General features: G+C 42.6%; 1 protein-coding gene across 2 annotated transcripts in view; it reads right to left on the reverse strand.

Moving 5' to 3' along the window:
- Positions 1–3,627: 3,627 nt before the first annotated feature.
- Positions 3,628–23,511, reverse strand: part of LOC142768899 (uncharacterized) — a 95,640-nt gene continuing 75,756 nt past the window's right edge. The window contains exons 2-6 of one of the 2 annotated variants that reach the window (XM_075871431.1): positions 14,308–14,377; positions 12,545–12,705; positions 9,786–9,862; positions 6,796–6,882; positions 3,628–4,514 (exon numbers count right to left, since the gene is read on the reverse strand). In XM_075871431.1, the coding sequence (XP_075727546.1) occupies positions 4,384–4,514; positions 6,796–6,882; positions 9,786–9,862; positions 12,545–12,585 (336 nt within the window). In that variant the 5' untranslated portion in view covers positions 12,586–12,705; positions 14,308–14,377 and the 3' untranslated portion in view covers positions 3,628–4,383. Of the gene's footprint in view, positions 4,515–6,795; positions 6,883–9,785; positions 9,863–12,544; positions 12,706–13,066; positions 13,262–14,307; positions 14,378–23,511 lie in introns of those variants that run through there. The other variant, XM_075871429.1, reaches the window with a different exon arrangement.

Here is a 23,511-nt window from a genome sequence, read left to right on the forward strand (position 1 = left end):
AGAAACGGTTGAGAAAAATAGGAGAGGAGCGTTGGGCATGGAAAGTTTTCATCTACTTGCACACACAAGATGTTGATATTCAATGGAGAAAGAAAACTGGAAAATTGTCAAACAAGCTTTTAGACATCAGCAAAATACCAAGCGTAAAGGAAACATCGGTTAATATGAAGGGGAAGTAAACAAAGAGGGACATGTGGGAGATTGGAATGCTTATGAAATCATCACTGTAGACCTACCGAACTTTCAAGCAGGAACTTGCAAAAGGTCTATGATGATTCGCGGGGTAGTTCTGTGATTTTCGAGGCGACAACGGGAGTATTGCGGACCAAGGCGTACCGAGCCAAACACGAAGGTACAGACATGTTATGTATAGCGTGTGGAGAGGAGAAAACAGCTGTACAAGTGATAATATTCTGTAAAAGGCTCCACCCTATAGTGGAAATAATGGCGCGCCATTTTTTGAAGCATTATGGCCTAGGGACAGTGATGTCAAAATAGACTTTAAACGGGTAGAAATATCCAGGAGGAGGGTAACTGAATGGTGGCTGCAATCAAGGCGCGAGTGGAACTCAAGCCTTCAAGTCATAGTGATAGTACTTAACTTCATGGGTAGGTGGCGTGAGCCGCCGCACAATCTACAGGGCACAGCCCGATACATCCGTCCATTCATTGGCTCCCCGGTAACTTCAGAGATGCTCAGTAGATGGCGCGCCACCGCTACAAGCAGCGGCGCGCCATCTAGTGAGTAAAAGATGAGTAAAAGTATGAAAATGGGTGCAACCGAGGAAGGGGTAGTACTTCAAGATTTCAATTGAAAGAAGGCCGAATGACAAATTCCTAAGCGCACTAGTCTGGGCTTAGATAGGGTTCCCGTCCTCATAATTAGGGAACTAGAGAAAATCACTAAATAAGCACTGCTAAAATCTGTAGAAACGTGCTTACAGGAGCAGAAAATACCACACACTTGGCGGAAAAGTAGAAATACCTTAATCTATGAAGGCAAGGGAAAAAGCCTAACAATCACTCGTATAGACCATTAACCATTACTTCTGTGCTATACAGGTTGGCATTGCAGGCAGTAAAATTAGAAATAAAAGCGTGGGCAAAGCAAAAGGATACTTTAGGGAGAACTTCAGAATGGATTCTAAACGGACAGGTGGTTAGACAATAACCTGTTTGTTTTTGCTCAATGTATAGAGGTATCTAAAACAGAAAACATGCCCATATACGTAGCTTATCCGGACATTACTGGGGCCTATAACAACGTTAATACGAAAAAATTGTGGGACTTATTGAAGAAAGTGGGCATTGGTGATGACTGTGGACAGCGTTTGAGAGAAATACAAAGAGAAAACACAGTTTGCATAGATTGGGAAGAAATAATTAGCAACGACAGCGTTGAAATTAACAAGGGGCTGAGACTGCAGGATGTCCTTTGTCCCCACTGTTATTCATGCTGTACATGGTGATGATGGAAAAACCGCTAGATGGTAGCAACATTGTATTTAATATGCCACACAAACAGGCTGACGGAATGGTTGAGCTGAAGTTTCCAGATCTATTTTATGCAGACAATATTGTTCTATTTGCGGACTGTCAGGATGGTATACAGTGGCTGGCAGATATATGCGGAAGGGAAGGTGATGCTCTAGCACAAGGATTTAGTGCAACAAAATGTCGATTGATGGTATTCATTGATCACAAAGACCAGGCTGTCTCAATACAGGGCCAAGAAATAAAGAGGGTAAACGAGTACAAGTACCTTGGAGTATAGATAAATGAGGGAGATAGATATATGGAGCAGGAGGAAAAAACATCGGCAGCAAAAAAAAAAAAAAGAGGAATGCTACAATAATGAAGCACAGATCGGTATGGGGAGACAATTGGTAGGAAGTTCTTTGAGGTCTGTGGAAAGCCGTAATGGTTCCAGGGCTTACATTTGGAAACTCAGTGGTGTGCATGAAGTCGCGGGTGCAATCAGGAATGGATGTAAAGCAAAGGACTGTGGGACGCCGTGCGTTGGGCGCTCATGGGAGATGACAAATGAAGCTGTAAAGGTGGATATGGGATGGACAGGCTTTAATGTAAGAGATACTCAGAGTCAAATAAGATTTCAAGAGAAGCTTAGAAAAATAAAGGAAAGCAAATCAGCCGGGAAAGTGTCCAGGTGTTTGTATAAGAAAAGCGTGGACACAAAGTGGAGAAAAAGAACTAGGAGGCTCACCACTGAAGATATGGCTGGCAGTGTGGGCGATATGGCAACAAGGAACATTAAGCGAAAAGTTAGGGAGGTGGAGATGATTGATTGGATGACAGCGATGGAAAAGAAGCCGGCTCTCAGTACCTACCCAAAGGACAAGAACGAAATAAGGCGGGAGAGGTTTCATAATAATTCAAGAGGATGCGCTTTACTGTTTAAGGCGAAGTCGGGTTGTTTTAGAACGCGCAGTTATAAAGCGAGATTAAATAAAGAGGAAGAACAATGTACATGCTGTGGGGGAGCTAAGGAAACGGTGCAAGAAGTTTTGATCGAAAGCGGCGGTATCCACCCAGGTAGACGTGTGGGTACAAGCCTACATGATGCTTTGGGTTTTACGGAGAAACATGGAAAGCTAAACACGTCCGCGATAGAAGCAAGTTAGAGACGATTAGGGTATTGGTGGCAGTAAAGAAGAGATAGAAGGTGCAAATAGTGGCAAAATGAAGTCACTCTGCCTGAAGAGTCAGAGACAGAACGTAAAATATTTTTTTTTGTCATAATAAGATCGATTTATTCAAAGGAGATAAGACATTAGGCCAACATTAAAAGATGTCACCTCCCCCGTTATAAAGGGGACGCTCATAGCATCCCTCCATAGATCCATTGGCGCACCACAGTCAGCACGTGCACTTCCTTTCTCTTCGCCGGGAGCTCTTGCAGTGAACTCTATTTGTTTCCGCTAGGACACATTAACACCTCAGAAGCTGAGGCAGTAGCGTGGCAGGCTCGCAAAGCGGCTCGCTCACTGGATTTCGTGCCAACCGTTTGTGCCACCACGATCTTCGACGACATCGCTGCTCTGGCTGACCAGCTCGCCCTCCACCATCTTCTGACGCTGTGAGTTCTCGCTGAGTGGCGCCCCGTCCTCGGACTCCTGCGACCGTGTCCATCTTTCCTATCTTGGGGTCTGTCTGTCCCTGCCCCAATCTATATGCCTATCTCTTTTATTATTCTCTATCTATGTGATTCCCTCTTTACCCCCATCTCTTGTGAGCCACTGTTGAGGTGTCGCTCTATGGTGCAGATAGTTACGAGGCTCACTTTTATATTCTTTTCTCTCTTTTAGGAATAACTTACACAAGCTCGCAATGCAGCAGCAGCAGCTTGGACTCACCGCCAAGACGCTGTGGTGACAGCCCAGAATATATAACAATTGTGTCACGTCTATCTATTATGGTAGAAGATAAGTTAGAAGGATACACGGGTTCCCTGAGCAAGCCCCTCTAGCGTCACTCACCTTGTAGATATGGCGGAAAATTTTGGCTGTTTTGGTTAGCCTCTCAATTTTTCTATAGTTGCTTCTGTGAATAATTCCGACAGCACGAAGCCTGAGCCGGGGGCCCACGTTTACAAAAACGAAATCAAAGTGTGAGGCTCGCAGACTTTTAATTTTTTCGGACCGAAGTTTTTGCGTGGCTTTCAGCGCATGCACGACAAAGAGCCTAAGTACTACGTGGACCATGACATTTCGCCTGGCGTCAGTGCTAATTATAGTGCTCTGTAGCAGTTATAGCACCGCGCTCTTAGATATTCTGCCACCATAAAAATGAAATGCCATAGTTTTGTATTTTGAACCAAGTATCTCAATAACGTTTTCTTCATTTGTTTTCATTCAGCGAAATATTTGATGAACCGAAGCAAGAATGGCAAACGTAAACAAATGTTTCACTCAATTATAAGGCGTTAAACAAAAAAATAGAGAACCGTAAGGGAACAGAATGTTGAACAGACCATTTTCAGTTAAAATATTATTTTCACATAATCTATATTGAAGAACAATAAAAAGACTGTGGAAGCTGTGACGCAATTCCTGCGCTTGCAGCTGTCATCAATGTAGGTTTATCTGCGTTGAAGCGCAAACATAATTAAACGTGTGGCGCTTAGTTAATAAACTTTTGATGCAGTGGTCATCTTGTAAAGACAGGGAAATTGTAGCTTTTTTAAGGTTATAAGTATCTTTCTCGCGCTCTGGCGAATCTAATGTGGACATAATTCATCATCAAGCATGCCACAGATCTCTGTCACTTATTAAATAAAAAAAAGATCTGTGAGAGGATCCCTCTTTTGGTGCTTGTGCTTGGGCAGCAAACGATGCCCCGCTGCAGCCAATGACATGTGCTCACTTATGCGCACTGTGATTTGTTGTACATGCTATAGTTGCCTTCACTCGCGCACAGTAGATCAAACACGAAGTAGCAACATTTGGGTACAGTTCCGTTCCTCAGACGACCCTCGTTAATCCATAGTTCACAACCTGCAATGACAAATTTGATGGGAAACATGTTAGGCCTTTATGCTTATTTAAAGTGAAAGAGAGTATGCTTTGTGATTCACAGTGCACCCGCAATTCGTCAAATCGATAAGGGCGTGCTGGGGAAGGTGGTGGGGTCGGTTCACTTCCCTTTCTACCTAGTGGACAAGCAGTAGTCGAAAATTGGCCGTCTCTTGCGTTTATTCAGTTGGGCTTCTCACGTCACAGTTCTAAGTGTAAGATTTTGGCCACACAAGATTTCGGGCATATTGGTGACCGAAGGAATTTGATTTTGCCTTTCAAAATATGTAAGTTCAAATCATTACTGCCAAAAGGCCAAGAATCAAAGCCAGTTCATGTTACCATCCTTTTATTTATTGTTTTATACGACAGCGTTAAGAAGCACGTTTCGCATTGTGTTGGAGTCAGTGCTTGTGGGTGTAAAACTCAGCCTCACCCGAAGGCAAAAAATTAAGAAAGGTGCAAATAAAGTAAATAATAGCCTTAGGTTCGAGTGAAAATTTAACACAGGTATCTAGCATGAGAAGCAGGTGTTCTATCCCAGAGCCACGCCAATGCCGAAACTGCTTCAGAAAAGAAAAAAGTATGAACGTCATGTGGTAAGAAGAGTTTCATGAACACATGCAATAACGTGTGAATACAGCTGGGCATAATCACGCCAGGGGTCAAAATAAGGGAATCGCACAACGAGTGGAGTGGATTTGACCAACAGCAGCAGCAACATCATCGGCCATTTAAGCAGCTGCGTATTGTCTCAAGTTGCCTCACGGTGTTGTAGTGGGCTGTTCGATTCACAAAATTAATACTGGCCTAGTAAGCACTGTGCAATTATATTTGTAATAAGCATCACTGTAGTAGGCATAGTAAACAAGTATAAGCGAAGCTCAAGCATTCTTCATATTTGTTTCATCGGTTTTGAAGCATGTTGTCTTTTGGACATGACCGAGGCGAAACGAAGGGGGCAGGGAAAGGGGGGGGGGTTTCCGTTGAAATCACCATTCACCGCCCTTTTCCGCATAACTGTAATCATATTAATAGCAAATTCATGGCTACAACATATAGTAAATCGCCAGCCCGACTGTAGATGCCTGATATGAATATATTGAGTGTCGCAGACGAATTACCAATAACAGATGTGCTAAATAATTGGCTTGCATAGTGATTACGCTTGAAGGTGATCTTTATGTCACTTGATCACTTGATCTTTATGTCACTTTATGATAGAGAACGAAAATTCGCAGCGGCTTAGTTCGTCTATGCCAGGATACACGTGGCGTCAGCTATGAACGGATGGAAGAACAGGACCGACAAGCAAGTGAGGTCACGCGAGTCAGGCACCACTGCTCTAGTCAGACGCCACTCTAGGTGCTTTTAGGCTTTCTTCGGCGCGCCTCGGTGAGGCGTATGACGTCGTTGGTCCTCATCGTGTGCAGCCCGGCTGTTTCGCGAGTACGAGAAACAAGTTTGGCTCGGCCAGTGTAACTAACGCTACAAAACATGCCGCCAATATTACTAGTTTAACACACAAGGCAGGATTCACAAGGTAGGGCTGCACATAATGCGGACTGGCTGCGCTACCGTATCAATCACAATGCAAGCCATGACACTAGTTGAGAAGTGATACTGCGCTTGACCGCCTGAGAGCTTTAGTGAAGGACTTGCGGGCTTGTATGAGTTCAAGGACCTGACTTCGACACAAAAAACAAACAAATCTTCGCGGCCAATGTCTTGTGTTTTACTGCTAATACTTAAGAACATCAATCTATTTCGGTTCACTACTTTAGTAGAGGTCTATTTATTGTTCGTATGATCTCCTCTCAGGAGAGCCACGCCAGAATGCATGTATTACAAAGGAAGGAAGTGCTTTGAATGCCGTTTAAAGTGTGAGCTAAGCGCCCTTTTAATTTCGTCTCTCACTGGAATACATATACAGAGCTGTATTTAGAATGTCATAACATGCGTCGTTTCGCTGATAAGCGCGAGAGTTAGTGGGTGTAGGCAGTCTTTTTAGTAAGATTTGTTATTGCTCTCGCATTTGTAACAACTGTATACAATGAACTGCTTTCACAACGTCGCGTTTTTATCATGATGTTCGGTATTTTCATAATGAGGCACAGATGAATCAAATTTTTATTAGTTTTATAAGACCTAACTAAGACGGAAATAGGCAGTTCAATTGTACGCCTGGTACAGCGCATAATGAATCTCTCGAGATTTATGAAAATTTCTAGAACCAAATTGTAGGAAATAATTTTCAACATACCCAAAGTGTTATTTTCAGATATGACGCTCATAAGCGTGCACGTTCCATTGCTTGTAAAGATAACAGTGTCGTTGACTACCGTGCAGTCTGCAAAAAGGCCGACAACCAGGGGTTGTGGCGGTGAAAATGTGTGCGTGAATTGCATGCGACCATTTCGTATTACGGTGCTTGGGAATATTGGTGAGCAAGCACATAGTCATATATATATATATATATATATATATATATATATATATATATATATATATATATATATATATATATATATATATATATATATATATATATATATATATATATATATATGTGGAGAGAGAGAGAGAGAGAGAGGGAAAGAGGAAGAGAGAAGGTCACGCGGATGCGGACAGCGACAGAATAAAACATAAAGAATAAAGTCGCTCGTTTACACATGCCAAACCAACGAAACTCTTTTTCATTATATATATAAGTATGAAAGTAGATGCGCTTTCACATAACAAGTGTTTATTTAGCCGACGTTTCAACGGGGGCCCCGTCGTTTTCTACGCATTCAAAAGACGGGGCTCCCGTCGAAACATCGGCTGAATAAACAGTTATGTGAAAGCGCATCTACTTTCATACTTATAACTTTGCGGCAACGAAAGCTATTGTTATACATACAAGCGGTTTATATTATACACACACACACACACACACACACACATATATATATATATATATATATATATATATATGTGTGTGTGTGTGTGTGTGTTTGTGTGTGAGTGGGAAAGAACTGTATACCTAAGGGCTCGTTTTTCGTGTTTCTAACACAATAATAATGAGATCTAACAGACAATAATGCCAATGAATCTATAGCGAAAGTTCTTAAAACCAATGTAATGTAAATAAGAAGAAAGAAAAGTGGGTGAAAAATAACTTGCCGTGAGCAGGAATCGAACCTACGACCTTCGAATAACGCGTTTGATGCTCTAACCACTGAGCTATCACGGCGGCCATCCCCCCAGCCAGTTTATTGGGTTTATATGTGAATTTAAACGTGGGAGTGTCAGTGAGCACCATATATAGCCATGGCGCGAGTGTGGGGGGATGGCCACCGTGATAGCTCAGTAGTTGGAGCATCGAACGCGTTATTCGAAGGTCGTAGGTTCCATTCCTGCTCACGGCAAGTTATTTTTTCACCCACTTTTCTTTTTTTATTTACATTACATTAATTCTAAGAACTTCCCGTAACAATCTCATGGATTATTGTTTGTTAGATTATATATATATATATATATATATATATATATATATATATATATATATATATATATATATATATTCATAGTCCGTGAGATGTCACAACGTAGTGTATTTCTTTGGACGTTACAGCCAGAGTTTGGCCTTCATCAGGATTGAATCCTGATGAAGGCCATACTCTGGCTGAAACGTCGAAATAAACCACGTTGTGACTGCTCACGGAAGATCTACTTGACTACTTGCAACCCTATAGCCACTTAACCACCATGCCTGCCTATAAATAAATAAATAAATAAATAAATAAATAAATAAATAAATAAATAAATAAATAAATAAATAAATAAATAAAAGACTTTCCAAGGGAATGAAGACCCAAACCAACGAAGTCAAGTTTATTCTAGCATGGGAGTATACACTATGACCTATTGAAGCACGCTGGCCGGTTTACCCACTTGTCATTGAGGTCACAAGTCGCCGCGTTTAATTTGTGAATTAAAAACGATTTGCGTATTTCGGGCTCATAATGTCCCGTGAATCCGGTTCCAATATAGTGATTCGAAGGTATGCTGGTGGTGGCGGCATGTCTGGATATCGGGAAATGAAGCTTGAAGTGCACAGGTGGTTTTTGGTTTTTGAAATGGTCGCGAAACGCATTTGGAAATTTAAATCATTGGCGGTGTTCTTAGCCAGGTGTGGTGGTCATCAGCTAAGTTCATAGAGGTTTGCGGAATAGATGGTGACAAGAGTGTTGAATATATTTAGTATTTAGAACTTCGGAGAACGTTAAAATGTCCTGTGAATTCACAACACTCGTACACGGCACGAGGTGGCTCTGAAAGAAAAATAATTATATGCTAGTTTTGTTTTAACGCGTAGTAACGTATCTTCAAAATTGGAACTACACTGGGCGCAGACACGCTGTGCGTGGGTACAAGGTTGGAATTATTTGATATGTGGGGTTTAACGTCCCAAAACCACCATATGATTATGAGAGACGCCGTAGCGGAGGTCTCCGGAAATTTCGCCCTGTGGGTTTCTTCAACGTGCACCCAAATCTGAGCACACGGGCCTACAACGTTTCCGCCTCCATCGGAAATGCAGCCGCCGCAGCCGGGATTCGACCCTGTGACCTGCGGGCCAGCAGCCGAGGAGTACAAGGTTAGCGCGAATTATGCTACGGCAAAGTTTATCTGCGTTGATAAGCATTTCATGGTGAAGCTTGTCTGTGTGTGCCATTGCGTGATCGATGTTCTGAGTATCTCAGTTTTGGACGGGAAACACGCATTTTATCGCAACTAACGTGGAATTCTGATTGCTCAAAGCAAGTACTTTTAAAAACTGACTCCTTTACTCTAAGGGAAGCTTGGTTTACTATGTTTAATCTGACTACAATTGAAATAAAGACATTGCTCTTGGTCATTAGGCGTCTGATAAAATTTGGTGAATAAGTTGCATTTTCGTAGGCCAACAGTCACGCCTGCCCGATCAATCAGGACCAATATTTATTGACACTATTGATGTTTAGAACAAGTGCATCGCCGCTGTAAATACAGATAGGATTCACCAAACCACAATCAGCGCGCCTTTCTTGAGGTACTCGCACACGCCATCAAATTAAGTGAGACGAAGACAATGCTTCACATGTGACTGGGTACCTCAGGGTCCATTCTTGTTCTCAGTATGCGGTTAGCCGTTTGCACCGCGATCTGCACTGCGCGTGATTTCGTAAAACATAAACCACTCCAGAAGACGTAAGAGTTTGTACTTACCAGGTAGCGTGTAATTAATGGCGTTTGGAATGCTATAATTATACGTTGAAGTGAGAGACGTTGTCAAGTTGACAGTGCTGAAAAAAGTAAACATAAGGGAAACATTTTCCCGTGTTAAGACTTTTTTTTGATGAGGGTCCTAAACAGCACTACAATAGGGGTTCTTGGTTTACTTCATAAAGTAACGGGGTTATTTCAGCTGGTTGCGTAAATCTTCTGATTTTCTTTTTGTTGCATAGACAAGTATATAAATCAAAATTTGTACTTAACCAGAAGGTATGGGCAGTGATAGGAGGACGCAACATAGTCCATTATTTACCTACATGTTTTTCTTCGTTGTCTTTTGTCCTCCATGGACTATGTTTTATCATTTTTGTACAGCTTCTTTTAGAATAAGTGTAGAGTCTGCCTTACGTATTCCACGCTAGAATTTCAGCAATCTGGGTAATTTCAAGACTATCAATGTGGCTTGGGTGCGCAGATGCAAACACGTGAGTTGATTCTGGAAAAAAACTGAGGGGTTTACGTATGTGCGCTCACGTAGAACAGATCACCCGAAAAGTGTCTGAAATGCCCTCACACATTGTGGTGCGAATTGTGCAAGGCAGTATCTATGACACTGTCGTCAATTAGAGGGTCTATGGCGATATCGTCATCGAGGCGCTTGACGAATGAGAGGCAGACTTGTCCTTGGGGCGAGCGCAATCTCAGTAAGCTACAGATGGCTATGCTATAGATGGGTTTTTGCCAGCGTTACGCCATTATAGATGAAACGATGACAACACACTACATCTTACGGCAGCCGGAGCCACTAATGTGCATCACAATTCAAAGAAGTGTCATTCTGTACATAGCCACGGTTTCGGTGGCGTTTCATCCGGAGATGGTTCTTGAAGCGTCAATGACATGTGGGTGGGGAATACGCAGGAAAAACTGCTGATTATGCATGTGGTTTAGCGAAACACGAGATTTGGTTATAGACAAGGGACTTTAATTAGCAGAACACTATGCCTAGCTATAGGCCAAACATCAACAAGGGCGCTTAATCTTGTAAATGAAATTAGCTCAATAGTAAGTATGGGTTTGTGCCCATATAGGGTAGGCATTCTGAGCTCATGACCGATAACATGCTACTGGCGCAAGCGGAAAGTGCACTGCCAAGTCGATTCACTTTTTCTAGCATAAGAATGAGAAGTCTGTAGAAAAACAAACCAACTTTGTCATCTTGAAACTGCTCAAAAGACGAAAGACAGAGAAAAAAAGATGAGAACGCGAGCGCTATGTTGTCTTTATTTAAGTCTTTTGTCTTTTGTGCTGTTTGCAAGCGAACACAAACTAACTAGCCCGACTGTTCATCTTGCTGAAAAGAAACATGTGTTGATGCAATGAACTACCCAGAATGCAATAGAACAAAGAATGATAGGTGATGAGACCATGAGAGAAGAAGATAGCGGTGTGAACGTGCAAACAAGCAGGAGTAATTGGTCTCAGATTCAATAAAATGAAAAAAAATGTCGACCTGGGAAAGTCACACAGTGAAAATGTGCGGGAATGCCATAACTTAGGACTTCGCATTGAATACCATAATATGCAGGCGGGCCCGAGGACGGCAAACAATTTGGTGAAGCGACGCAGTTAACAAATTCAAACAGATAAACTGGAACCAGGTGCCAGTCTGCAAGGCGGCCTAGAGATCATTGGGTCTGGCTTTAATCTTGCCGTAAAATTTAAGCACAGTGATGAACACGAGGAAAAATTTCATGAATGTTCACGTTTCGGAACTATTAAGCAGCGTGTGTGTGAAAAGTGCGCTTTAAAGCGAGAAGAAAAGAACATGCACATTCAAAGCTCTGTCCTACGTGTGTCAACTCTGTTTTCTTACCAGCTAGCCTGCGGAAAACTATTTTTTTGGGATAACACGAATGTAAGATAGACGGGCTTCGTAACTTTACGCCTGTTAATTTTTTAATTTGTGTCAATTTTTTTACCCATGAACTCATGGCTCACTTTCAGCGTGCTCACAAGCGCACTGCCGCAATTCATCAACATCATCAGTTTGACTACGCCCACTGCATATAGCGTAATTTTCCTGCTGTAGAGCGCGGCTATAGATATGCCGAGGGGACTTTTGTAACTATGAAGCTCGTTATGCTCACATCAGTTATTAACCATGTGTATGTGTATGTGCTTTCAATACGTGACCAAGCTGACTTTTTGGGTAAATGAAATTATTGTCAAGATTATAGTGAGCTGTCGCTGGCTGATTTTGATTTTTTTTGATAATTTCTACTCCTTGTGAAGCGTTCCAAAATTTGGCTAACATGATTGTAACAGCCTGGAGTACTCAATTTTTGATAATATAAAAAAAATGTTACGGCGGCCATATAAGTTCACACTAAACATCATTCCAACACCGCACTATTCATTCTTCCCAAATGTGTTGCAAGAAGTATTGCCGTTGCTTTATCGCACATTCGCCAAAGAATCACTTTCCTGGGGATGTATTTACGGAGGTGTGGTTATTGATGTACTCATAAAGTTCAACGTGCTGGATCGTGGTAATGTGCACGCAATGAGGCGCAACGAATTCATATCCAGTTAATATCACATGCTGCGGAGTACTGCGTGAAGAGTACTAGTACTGCGTGTAGAGCAGCAGTAGTGCTTACCTTTTGAATTGGTCACTTAGGTAGCGGAGTACTTGGGATAGTGCTTGTCCTCGTAATAATTTAAATGAATAATAAAAATGAGCTACTTGCCTATTTTCTTTCGACGCATTCATGAACGAAAACTCTGTCATATATGTTCCATTCGATTCGTTGTATCTTCTGCTGATGCATGTCGAACCATTGTTCCAGAGTTGTTTTCTGTCAGGGGAAGTTGCTTTGACGAGATAAAAAGTGCTCGTATCGTTCAAGACCTAAAACAATAAACAACGGCATTTTAGCATGCCCAAAAGCAAGGAAAGATTCCTGACATAGCTAAACCTCTTTCTTTTCTAGAGGGGCTGGACATGCTGTGATTCTTTAGTGTACTTCGTAGAATAAAGAAAGTTTGATGTTCAAAACTATCAGAAATAATAAATTTCATTCAAATTGTTCATAACGTGTTCAAAATGAATCAATGTTGATATTATCTGATAGTGCTAAGCTTCTTTTTTGGATGGCTGTCTTAAAATTCTCACAAAATTTGGTTCTTCTACATGCTTTCATTAAAGGAATATTCCTAGACACTGACGTAAATATAGAAAATAATTGTGGCATAGAAACAGCGGCGCTCACCCATTGCGCGTTCTGATACTTTCCAAGTCTAGTTTCGTTAGCCCAGACAGGGAGTTGTGAAGTGCCGTTTTTCTTAGTAGCGTTACTCTCTGGAGCAATTGTTGATACATTGCCTTCCACTAGGAGAAATTGAAACGAAATAAGAAGTGGAAAGACTGTTATTCTAAAGCGCATCATCTGCGCCGAAGATGAACCGCTAAGGTTTAGAAACACATTTCTCGTCCGGCATTTAGACTTATATAAATATCATCACGGCATTCACAATGATTCTTAGCATCTTCTATGAGTCTTTGTTGATGCGTGCCTTGGCATTCAGAGCAAATGCACGTCAATGCATTAAGTCTATTGTTAGACTGCAACTGACTGAGCTTTACCTTTGGCTCTCCTTTCAGAAATTGGTTTGATAGAACCTGCACTAAGCATGCCAGAATAAGGGACATAAGAAGCGCGGAGGCATTGTGGGTTTTCAACAGACTGGAACTGATTTGTGCCAGAATAAAAGCAACTGCTCTATTATTTCCAGGTTAGGTGCTGTCTATGTAATGATCGACCTCAAGTACCCGAGTAGTAGAAACACAGAGTGATAACACTGTGCTTATTCGCACGTAAAAAAATCATTCCCACTTGAGGTTCAATGCTTGTGGCAAATATGACGAAGCGTCTCTCGGCAGAACGTCGTTCATATCTAAACCTATTTTGTTTTCTACAGTGGCTGTGCACATTGTAAGGTTCTTGTGCGCTTTGTAAAATAAAGAAAGTTTTTGCTACCGATGTAGCATATGACAGCGAGAAACGAGACGTTTTCGCCTTGAGAATGTACCACAAGATAATAATCAACTTATAAAACATGATGATCAGAGGCTCTCACTTACTCGGTTTATGAAGGATTTGACACATCCCGGCGGAACAACGAAGTGCATTTTACATTATAGTTATTGAAGTGGAGGTATGTTGTCTATCATAGATATATAAGATTATTGATATGTGGTGTTTAACGTCCCAAAACCACCATATGATTATGAGAGACGCCGTAGTGGAGGGCTCCGGGAATTTCGACCACCTGGGGTTCTTTAACGTGCACCCAAACCTGAGCACACGGGTCTACAACATTTCCGCCTCCATCGGAAATGCAGCCGCCGCAGCCGGGATTCGAACCCGCGACCTGTGGGTCAGCAGCCGAGTATCTTAGCCACTATACCACTGCGGTGGGGCAGATTTATAAGATTAGTATCATCACAAACCTGCACGCGACATCGTTGGTTGGTTGATTGGATGGACCCAAGAGGAGTGGCTCAACCCATCACGTGGGATCTGCAATGAATCGTACGGAAGTAGGATTTTTTCGTTGAAAAAAAGGGGGGGGGGAGGGGGAGCAGGCGAGTTCATCCTTCTGATTTCCATCACCTTGCTCCTCTACTTCGCTACCAGAAAAGTGTGCTGGTCTAGTGAGAGAAGTATAAATTCAATAGGTGAGAGAGTGAGTACAGAAAACGAGAGAAAGAGAAAAAGAGAGTGGTTTGGCAGGTCTGTGGTATGCACCGACTCGCCCAGCAAGAAGTTGTTTTTAAAGTCTTGGCAGATTTTTTTTTTTTTGGCGAGGTGAGTTTTGATTTTGTACGCCCACGCTCCAAGGAATAGTGTTTCAGCCCTTCGGCTATCTCAATATACTGGCAGATGAAAGACTAGCGATGTGTAACATAGTACAGCAAGGGGTAAGCAAAGAAAATTGAGGTTGAGAAGGAGAAATGTGACGGTGGGGAAGAGGTATAGGAGTTCAGAAGCTAGAACGAGTACAGATAGACGCCTATAAAAATTGTAAGGCGAATGGATAGAACGAAAGTGACAAAACACATAAAAAATCAAAGGCGACAGACTTACTACAGAGAGAGAGAAAAAAAATAGGAGCAAAATGAACTGCAATATATAGAAGGCAACCAATCGAGTACACAGTACACAGAGAGAGAAACAAAGAGAACGATAGAAAGACAAAACGAGTGATAAGAAAAGAACGAGAGCAAAAAAAGCAAGAAACAAAGGAAAAAGTTTACAAAGAGAGAGTTAGAAAACGATAGACCAACTAAACAGAGATAGGGATAGATAGATAAAGAAGATAGAAAGAGAGAAATTGAAGAAGGCAAGTAAAAAAAGAGAGAGAAAGCCACATGAAGGAAAAAAGAACAGAAAAAAGAGATAAAGCACGGTCAACTCAGGGGCTGTGGAGCAACAATATTTTGCCTTGTGGCAGTAGAAAATTTGCACTCGCCAAACAAGCAAGAAGATTGTTCCACACTCGCCACTATGGCAACAGGTGGCGCTGGCTGACGTTCTCTTACTTAAAACTCATATCATCAAACTGGCAAAACTTATTTGAGAACAAAGACCTCTCCCGTATTCCACCAGTCAACTCGGTCCTGTGCTTGTTGCTGTCACTATATCATCATACATATATACTCTATAAAATTGGACCGGGAGTTAGCCACCATGGTTGCTCAGTCAGTAGAGCATAGGACGTGCTACTATTCGCGGCTATAGCAGCGTTGTCACGTGTGCATGGGTCCACACCTACGCTGCAAAACAAACAAACAAAAAAAACACGCCACTTGAAATTATCTTGCAATCACACCGGAATTGAGCGAGCACGAGGTTAAAGTCCGAAGATGACAGCACCTCGGCTTCAAGTTTTATGGCGATGACGTTTTGCATGAGCCTGAGCCATTCGTAGCCATTCTTGGGTATGTTTTGTTTACGGCCTCATGTTGCACCTCCACCGCAAATGCGTAGCCGCTCGCCTTTGGGCACAGTCCTATAGCTATTCCGCTTACGTGCGAGTTTTACACGTTGCTGTGGCATGGAATGCTGGTGATGGCTGCAGAGCTTCTCTTTGTGACAAAAAGGCCACCGGAGCGCATCTTGGCCCCAACTACGGAATGGCCTAAAACGCTTTAGGTCTGCGTGTCATATTGTTCTCTTTTCTTTATTCCGATGTGCAATGTACAAAATGGCAAATCTATATGCTATGACACATACATTCGAACGTCAACCTATGCTGAGTGAGGCGGCTCATCGAAAGAGGTGACGTTGGACGAAATAGCGAAGTTAAACGTGCATGTTATTTATAGAGGAATTATTGACATCATAGAAATCCAGCAATAGTTGAACACCTGCAAATTCTTATCGCAAAAAAAAACACAAACAATTACTGAGAACTGTTTACGTGTTGCCTTGTGACACACACAAAATCAAGCAACGCTTCACCGCATGGCTCGGACAATGAAGTGGCACTTCGGTATCGGCTGTCTTTGTTTATGGGAATAGGAACATTTTGCACAACATTTATTAGTTTATATTGTTTCTGGGTAGTTTATCCTCCAAATGTATATTCTGAATTCTGTTTGTTTTCAATATTTTTGCGCATATAGTGCCTTTTATTGCACTGTTCACCAGCTGGCAACCGAAAATCACACATCTTTATTCCTTCTAATATAATTTTATATCTCAACAACATATATATTTTGAAAGAGCATTTCGTTGTGCAAAATTTGGTATGCTGCATTTCATGCTATAGTACACTTAAAAGTGGAAAGGATATATATTTTCCTGAGGCATACGAAAAACTACAATTTTAGAGCGGAAACAAAAAAGTTAACTTCACATTTTCCATCCTTTCCATGATGTTTCGCTTTTCGCCCAAGCTTGCCCACATCTTCAGGATGTAAATAAACTTTGATTTGATTTGATTTGATTTGATTTGAAGTCAGACGCGCACTTTTTTTCTTTTTTTCCTGTGCTCTCAGAAGACGTGCGCTGATTTTGGCGCCACCAGTATGCCAGCTTTGTCGTAACCGCGCCTTGGCTGACTTTCTACATGCCGCACTAATTCTGTTTTGTGTAACTGACCAATTATGCGTGTAACCACTGTCTACCAAGTGCTGCTTCAGAATTTTCAACATTCCCGATTATTTCAGATTTTCTGATGGGCTAGAGCCCACATAACTGGCAGTACAGTTACCATGATCATCAAAAATAGGGCTGTAATCTTTTATACCACAACGCGCCTTACGGTTGACCAGATTACCGCCAGCCGACAAGTGTGATTGCCGCTATCAGTTTACAGCGTGTACTTCGACTTTTGGTTTCCCGGGCACATATTATTCAGAGAAAGAGTTTTCTCTATTAATTTGATAAACGCACGCAACACTGTAAAAAACCCCGAAATGCCCAAGCAACCTTAGGCTAAGCCGCGTACAAATAATAAAAAAATACCCGCATGAACGCGGCCCTCACACGAATGAAAACATGATTTGATTGATTGATTTGTGGGGATTAACGCATCAAAACCACCATATGATTATGAGAGACGCCGTAGTGGAGGGCTCAGGAAATTTCGACCACCTGGGGTTCTTTAACGTGCACCCAAATCTGAGCACACGGGCCTACATTATTTCCGCCTCCATCGAAAATGCAGCCACTGCAACCGGGATTTGATCCCGCGACCTGCGGGTCCGCAGCCGAGTACCTTAGCCACTAGCCCACCGCGGTGGGGCCACGAATGAAAACAAGCATGAGCTTGAGGTAGGCGTTTCATTTGAATGATGTGATCCAGGTAGAATGCACGCAGGGCACATTAACGCGACTGCTCACACACAATGGCGATCACTGGCGGTTTCCTGTTAATACGTACAGATTACACCGCAAAGAACTTCCTTTTTTACAACTCGTCTATAGCGCGACGGCCTTCTCTTTCTCCTTCACGAACGCGTGAGATCTGGTGGAGGTACGGTTCGTTCGTGCCACGAGCCCAGCCTTAATAGCGAAAGTTATAGCGCGAGAACAAAACGACGACAGAGAGACAAGAATGAGACGAATGTCTCTGTGTCGTCGTTTCGTTCTCGCGCTATAACTATCGTGATGCCATACCAACTAGCCGAAGCTGCCACACTTCTAATAGCGAAGAAGACACGAACGCCATCAGGGACAGTCAAGCTAGGCCTAAACAACAAGGATGGCAGTCGAAGTACGAACCCTAACCAAAGAAGACAAGAGCTGCAAGCGATAATAATAATAATAATAATAATAATAATAATAATAATAATAATAATAATAATAATAATAATAATAATAATAATAATAATAATAATAATAATAATAATAAAAATATTAATATTAGGTTTGGTTTCGCCTCCATCGACATGGTACCGACCCGGATGGCATCGAACCCGCGAAGAACTTCGCCTTAGCAGCCCAGCCCCTCAGCCACTGATTCGCTATGGCGGACGCACAAGGGGCAAAGACAACAGGTTCCACCGACAGCCGCTGCGTCAGCCAGAACGGTTAGGCTACAACGACCCAAGAAGGTAGCCGCCAACCCACCGTAGATCATCATTGGAAGACCTTGAAAGATGTCATGAAGCGTACGGCGTGAAGACATGTGCGGCATGTCTCTTTCACTTTGAAAGACGCCCCGCTAGGACTTGTTTTGAGAACCAGGAGCAAACATTGGCAATGTATAAGACATTTCTTTGCACTAGGTTGGCTTCATTCACGGGCGTGGCATGGAAAGAGAAAGCCGACATTTGACTTGAAACCCCTCTGCGGCTACAAAAAAAAAACGTGATGCTCCTGGCGGAAGAATGGTCAGCTATACCGCGACGCGGACCAGGACATGCCCGAGAGGAAGAAAACCCGGTCAATTATGCAACAGTAATTCAATAAATCTGCTGGCATGACGCGAAACTCACCTCAGACACACAAGAATTTGTCACTGAAGCGACGACGATTGAGATAACGACAGAAATGCCTGCTCGGTAACACCATAGCCACTCAATTCAAAACAGCGAAGCTCTGTATACTCTTTGACATTTTGCCTGAAATGGCCTGAAACATCAGGCGAGAGAAGCTGCTAAAGCTTGCACCTTTTCCGCGGCCACTTCAGGTGTAGCCAATACATTCCATTCGCGGCGCGGTAATGTCAAAGCTTCTGCTTTATTTATAGCTGTTCTCATAACTCAGTGCGCAGCGTGAACATAGAAGTATATTACGGAACAATCATGGCCGCCAACTACAAGGCTGTAATCTTCGATGCCACATCTATTAAGACCGACGCGCTTTACCGCTGACCACATTACCGCCGGTGGACTATTGAGATCGCCGCAATCAGTTTACAGCTTGTGCAAGGGCTTTCTGGTACCAGGGCACAAGTACTCTCACTGAATACTTTATTAGCCCAACAGCCGTATTCTCCACCGTGAGGGTCACCTCACATTATACTACGCGCATTATAACATAGTGCCTGCAAGTAACGTTGGGGTGAATGCTTTTACGGTAATCCTTGAACTTTTCTGAGCAAAAAGATGAAGATGAGTCACACATATCTCACTGGCACCCTTCAGGTAGCTCGTTAGCGGCACTCTATGATGTTCTTTGCACTTCGTGTCATATACTGACAAAAGAAAAAAATATGTACACTTCCAAGCTTATCTTCAGCGCTGTCTAGCAATTAGGGTTATATTCACCGGTTCTGAACATTGTTTCTTCTCATAGGTTTAGCACATATCACATTATCATGTCATATATAGTCCTTCACGTCATATCTGTGCGTGACGATAAAACATTGACAGTTACGTTAGTACACTACTGTAAAATAGATGACCGGTAATTGATGTCAAGTCCCTCCGTGTGGTGCAATCGGGAATTTTCCCTCCAATAGAGACTTTACAGCTTCTTACAAACTGCGAGGCATTTGAAACATCAATGATTGATTGATATGCAAGGTTTAACGTCCCAAAACCACCATATGAATATGAGATACGCCGTAGTGAGAGGACTCCGGAAATTCTGACTACCTGGAGTTCTTTGTGTGCATCCAAATCGAAGCATATGAGCCTACAGTGCAATTAAAACATCAAGTCATGATGAAATAACCAAGAAATGAACCTTCTTCGAAAGGTGCAAAAGTCATCAAAAACGCCCACCACACTGCAAATCATTTCACACCCTTAAGGGTGGATTTTTGAATAAATCACCCATCTTACACCTATTATTTCTGCCAAACTTATCCGCATGGGTGTAAGTTCTGCAATTTCACCTTTTGTACGCCCATTTCTCATTTTTAGGTGTATTATAGGTATATGTTAGCAAATTACACCCAAGGGTGTTTCCTTGAACGTTACACATATCATATATGTATATAGTTTAGAGCATCAATACATATCACATCTCAACGGATGCAGTCAAACCGCATGCCAAAAGTCTGGTGAAAAGATCGATGTTGCGGCATTCGTTTTCATTTCCCATAATTCATTCGCCAAAATATATCGTGCTATGTATTATATTTATTAAACCACCCCCTATTTATTATATTCAGAAGATTCCTCACATGTTCAATGACTTAATTCATGGGTTAACTTTTTGGGATTCCCACTAAAAATATTTTGCTGCCACTTATGTCCATTCTTCCCTAATTCTCACAGAGACATCAGTAAAAGAGATTATGTTGCACTTAAACATAACATGAAACGATTACACACGGTTTTCGACAGGCTATCGTGCGCGCTTTCTCATTGGAAATCACACTAAGTTTTTTGTACCAGAGGTCCTGATTTATTAAAGACGATAGTCTTTTTGGGGACCTTCAACGCAAAAATTTTGGTCTGCCTGCCTGTCTGTCTGTCTATCTGCCTGTACATTTGTCGGTTTGTCCACTCTATACGGCATCTGGTACTTGAAATGGCCGACCTCATCCGCAGCGCCCACCAGTGTTGCTCAAGATTGAGCGTTCATGCTTGTGCAATCGTCAATTAAAAAGCCATCATTGCGCATGTCTGTGGCACCATAACAACACGTATATATTCTGCATGTGCGTCTTTTACTAGAAAAAGCATACATCAGTAATATTAAGGGCCGTAGCGCTTATCACGCTGCGCTGACCATGCAATGCTTGCACGGAACAGGGAGTGTTTCCAACGCTTTGCTAAGGTGGTGGAATCTACCCGTCGCCTTGCGTTCTACACCTTATCACCTCTGAGATGGGCGCGCACACCCCTATCAAAGCCACACGCTTTGTTTTCTAGGAAGACTGCCAGATGGCGCTCATGTCTCACGTGCGACATGATTTGATGTTCTTTTTCGCCTTAGCTGTACGTTCGAGGCACTCAAACGCAGTGCCTACAGAATACCACTCACCGACTTTCTTGCGCAGAACACCAATTAAATGTCCTGTTCACTCTCTCCACACGCAAGACTATCGTCTTTTGACGACATTTGCAGAAACATGGAGATACGGGGCCAATTTTTTACAATGGGGGTCCATATATTTCCTCACACTGAAGTATTTCGCATCAATACACGGGTCCCTGATTTATTCAGTGAGTTATATTTAGATCTATGAACATGGGTCAGTTCAAATTGAATGTTTGTAGTATTCGCATTGCCACGAAACTAGGCATGTTTGCAATTAACAGGCTAAGCTTACTCTGATGCAGCTGCTGTGCACGCATGCTGCGCCGCAGGACAAGCTTGGCGCACATACGCTAAGCACGGGTGAACTCTTCCAATGGGTCGCACCACTCTGTGGGCACTTAGTGCTTTTTTTATATTTACTTGAAATGCACGCTTGCGCGTCGTATAATATACACGTGAACGATCGTAGACAACACTAGCGCAATGTACCCGTGCCACAAAGATGGAGAGTAGTTGACTAATTGCAGCATTGTAATTGACAGTTGTTACTTTCGCGTTACAATGCACTGATAATCGCACATTGGTATGCTCACACAAAATTTAAGACTTGAAATAAAAGCAAGCGTCCTTTATACTTTGTCGGTAAAAAAAGCAAAGCCCCCGGTTCTTGCTGATTGGCAGAGTGTTATTTAAAAGAAGCTAATAGCACAGCAGGGGTGTTGCTAGGATTTATTCGTGCAAGGGAACAGAAAGAGGAAAAAAGGGGGCCTGGCGCAATTTGTATGTACATTTTTGCCTGTAGTTGCATACGTGCGGATCCGAATCGCAAGCTTTCTTTTTTTTTTTTTTTGCGAAATGGGCCAAATCCTGACCCGAAAGTAGCTCACATGACACTCAATTGGCTCATACATACGTTCACGTTTCCTCTAAAACAGTAATATTAAAACATTATTTATAAATATTACTGTTCTAGAAGAACGTTGATAGTATGTATATGTCAAGGCAGCGTTAGTTGAGCTTGTTTCGGTTCCAGATTTGCCCCATTGTGAATTAAAAAATATCTCCTCAAACGAACATAAAAAAGGGTGGGAGATGTGTCAAATATGAAACAACCTCCTTGCCACCCTTCCCTAACTTTTTATTTATATCTATGTTCCGCAAGTAACAAATTTTGACTCCGAAATGTCGAAACAACGCCGCAATAACGCCTCACCCGGGAAAAAAAAATGTACATTACGAAGGCTACGCATTTGCCGCCTGCACACGTCAGTGGCAAAAAAAAAAAGACTTTGAAGCTCTGCTAGCAAATAAATATGTTGTCAAGCATGAAATATTACACTATATCTTGGAGGCTTGACATAGCTTGGAAATTATATCATAAAACGGTACTGCTATGTGTTTCGGTTTCGGTTTTGAGGTCTCGGGGCAACTGCGCATCGCCATCGTCAACAGGCAGACTTTGAATTGGGTGGTAACATCTCGTGTGCGTGTTTGCTGCAGGCTGACGGTGGTTTATTATTTTACGATTCACTTTCTTTGTCAGGGACGCGTACTAATACGGCTTGCACAGTTTAAGTTTAACTTGTGCTTACAGTAGATACAGTACGTGTCACTGCAATCTGTGGCGTGTCGGCAAGTACAGAACAACTTCGGTGCGGCGGAGTGTGTGTCCTCTGTCAACGGCTTTCGTTGAAGCTTGTGCCCGCCGCAAGCAGTGTTTTCGATCAAGCAATCAACGGACTGTACGCTGGGAGCTACATGGAGAATGCTTTTGGATTTCGTGCTATTGCTGAAAAGGTAAGCTTTCGTGTATGCGAACAACGAAGTGCAGAAGTGCGTGCCTGCCTGCCAACTCCCGATTTGCCCGCGATACTCGTGATTGCAGGAAGCGACCGTCTCATGGCGTCGGTAGCTTCGTGACCTTCGCTCGCTGTGTGCTTATCAGCTGCGATGTCTCAACAGTCGCAGTGTTCGTGAACCTCGCTTTGGGGCATGGTTAAAGAAAACGGGGGGATGTGCCCCGCGCAGATATACCTTACGGCATTCGGCAGCGGGTGAGAAAACAAGGGGGGGGGGGCTGAGCGAGCCGAGGTGGGCGAAAGAAATGGCATAATAATAATAATAATAATAATAATAAGAACGAAGCAGATCAACGGTAAAAGAGGCGCCAGTTGTCAGTTAGCGGGACTGCAGTGGACAAACGGGGCGCGTTTATTACGCGGGAGAAAAAAAATCCAGATTTCAATGACTGAAGATAGGGGTGCGTT

Source organism: Rhipicephalus microplus, chromosome 8 (genome assembly GCF_043290135.1).
Source record: "Rhipicephalus microplus isolate Deutch F79 chromosome 8, USDA_Rmic, whole genome shotgun sequence".
NCBI lineage: Eukaryota > Metazoa > Arthropoda > Arachnida > Ixodida > Ixodidae > Rhipicephalus > Rhipicephalus microplus.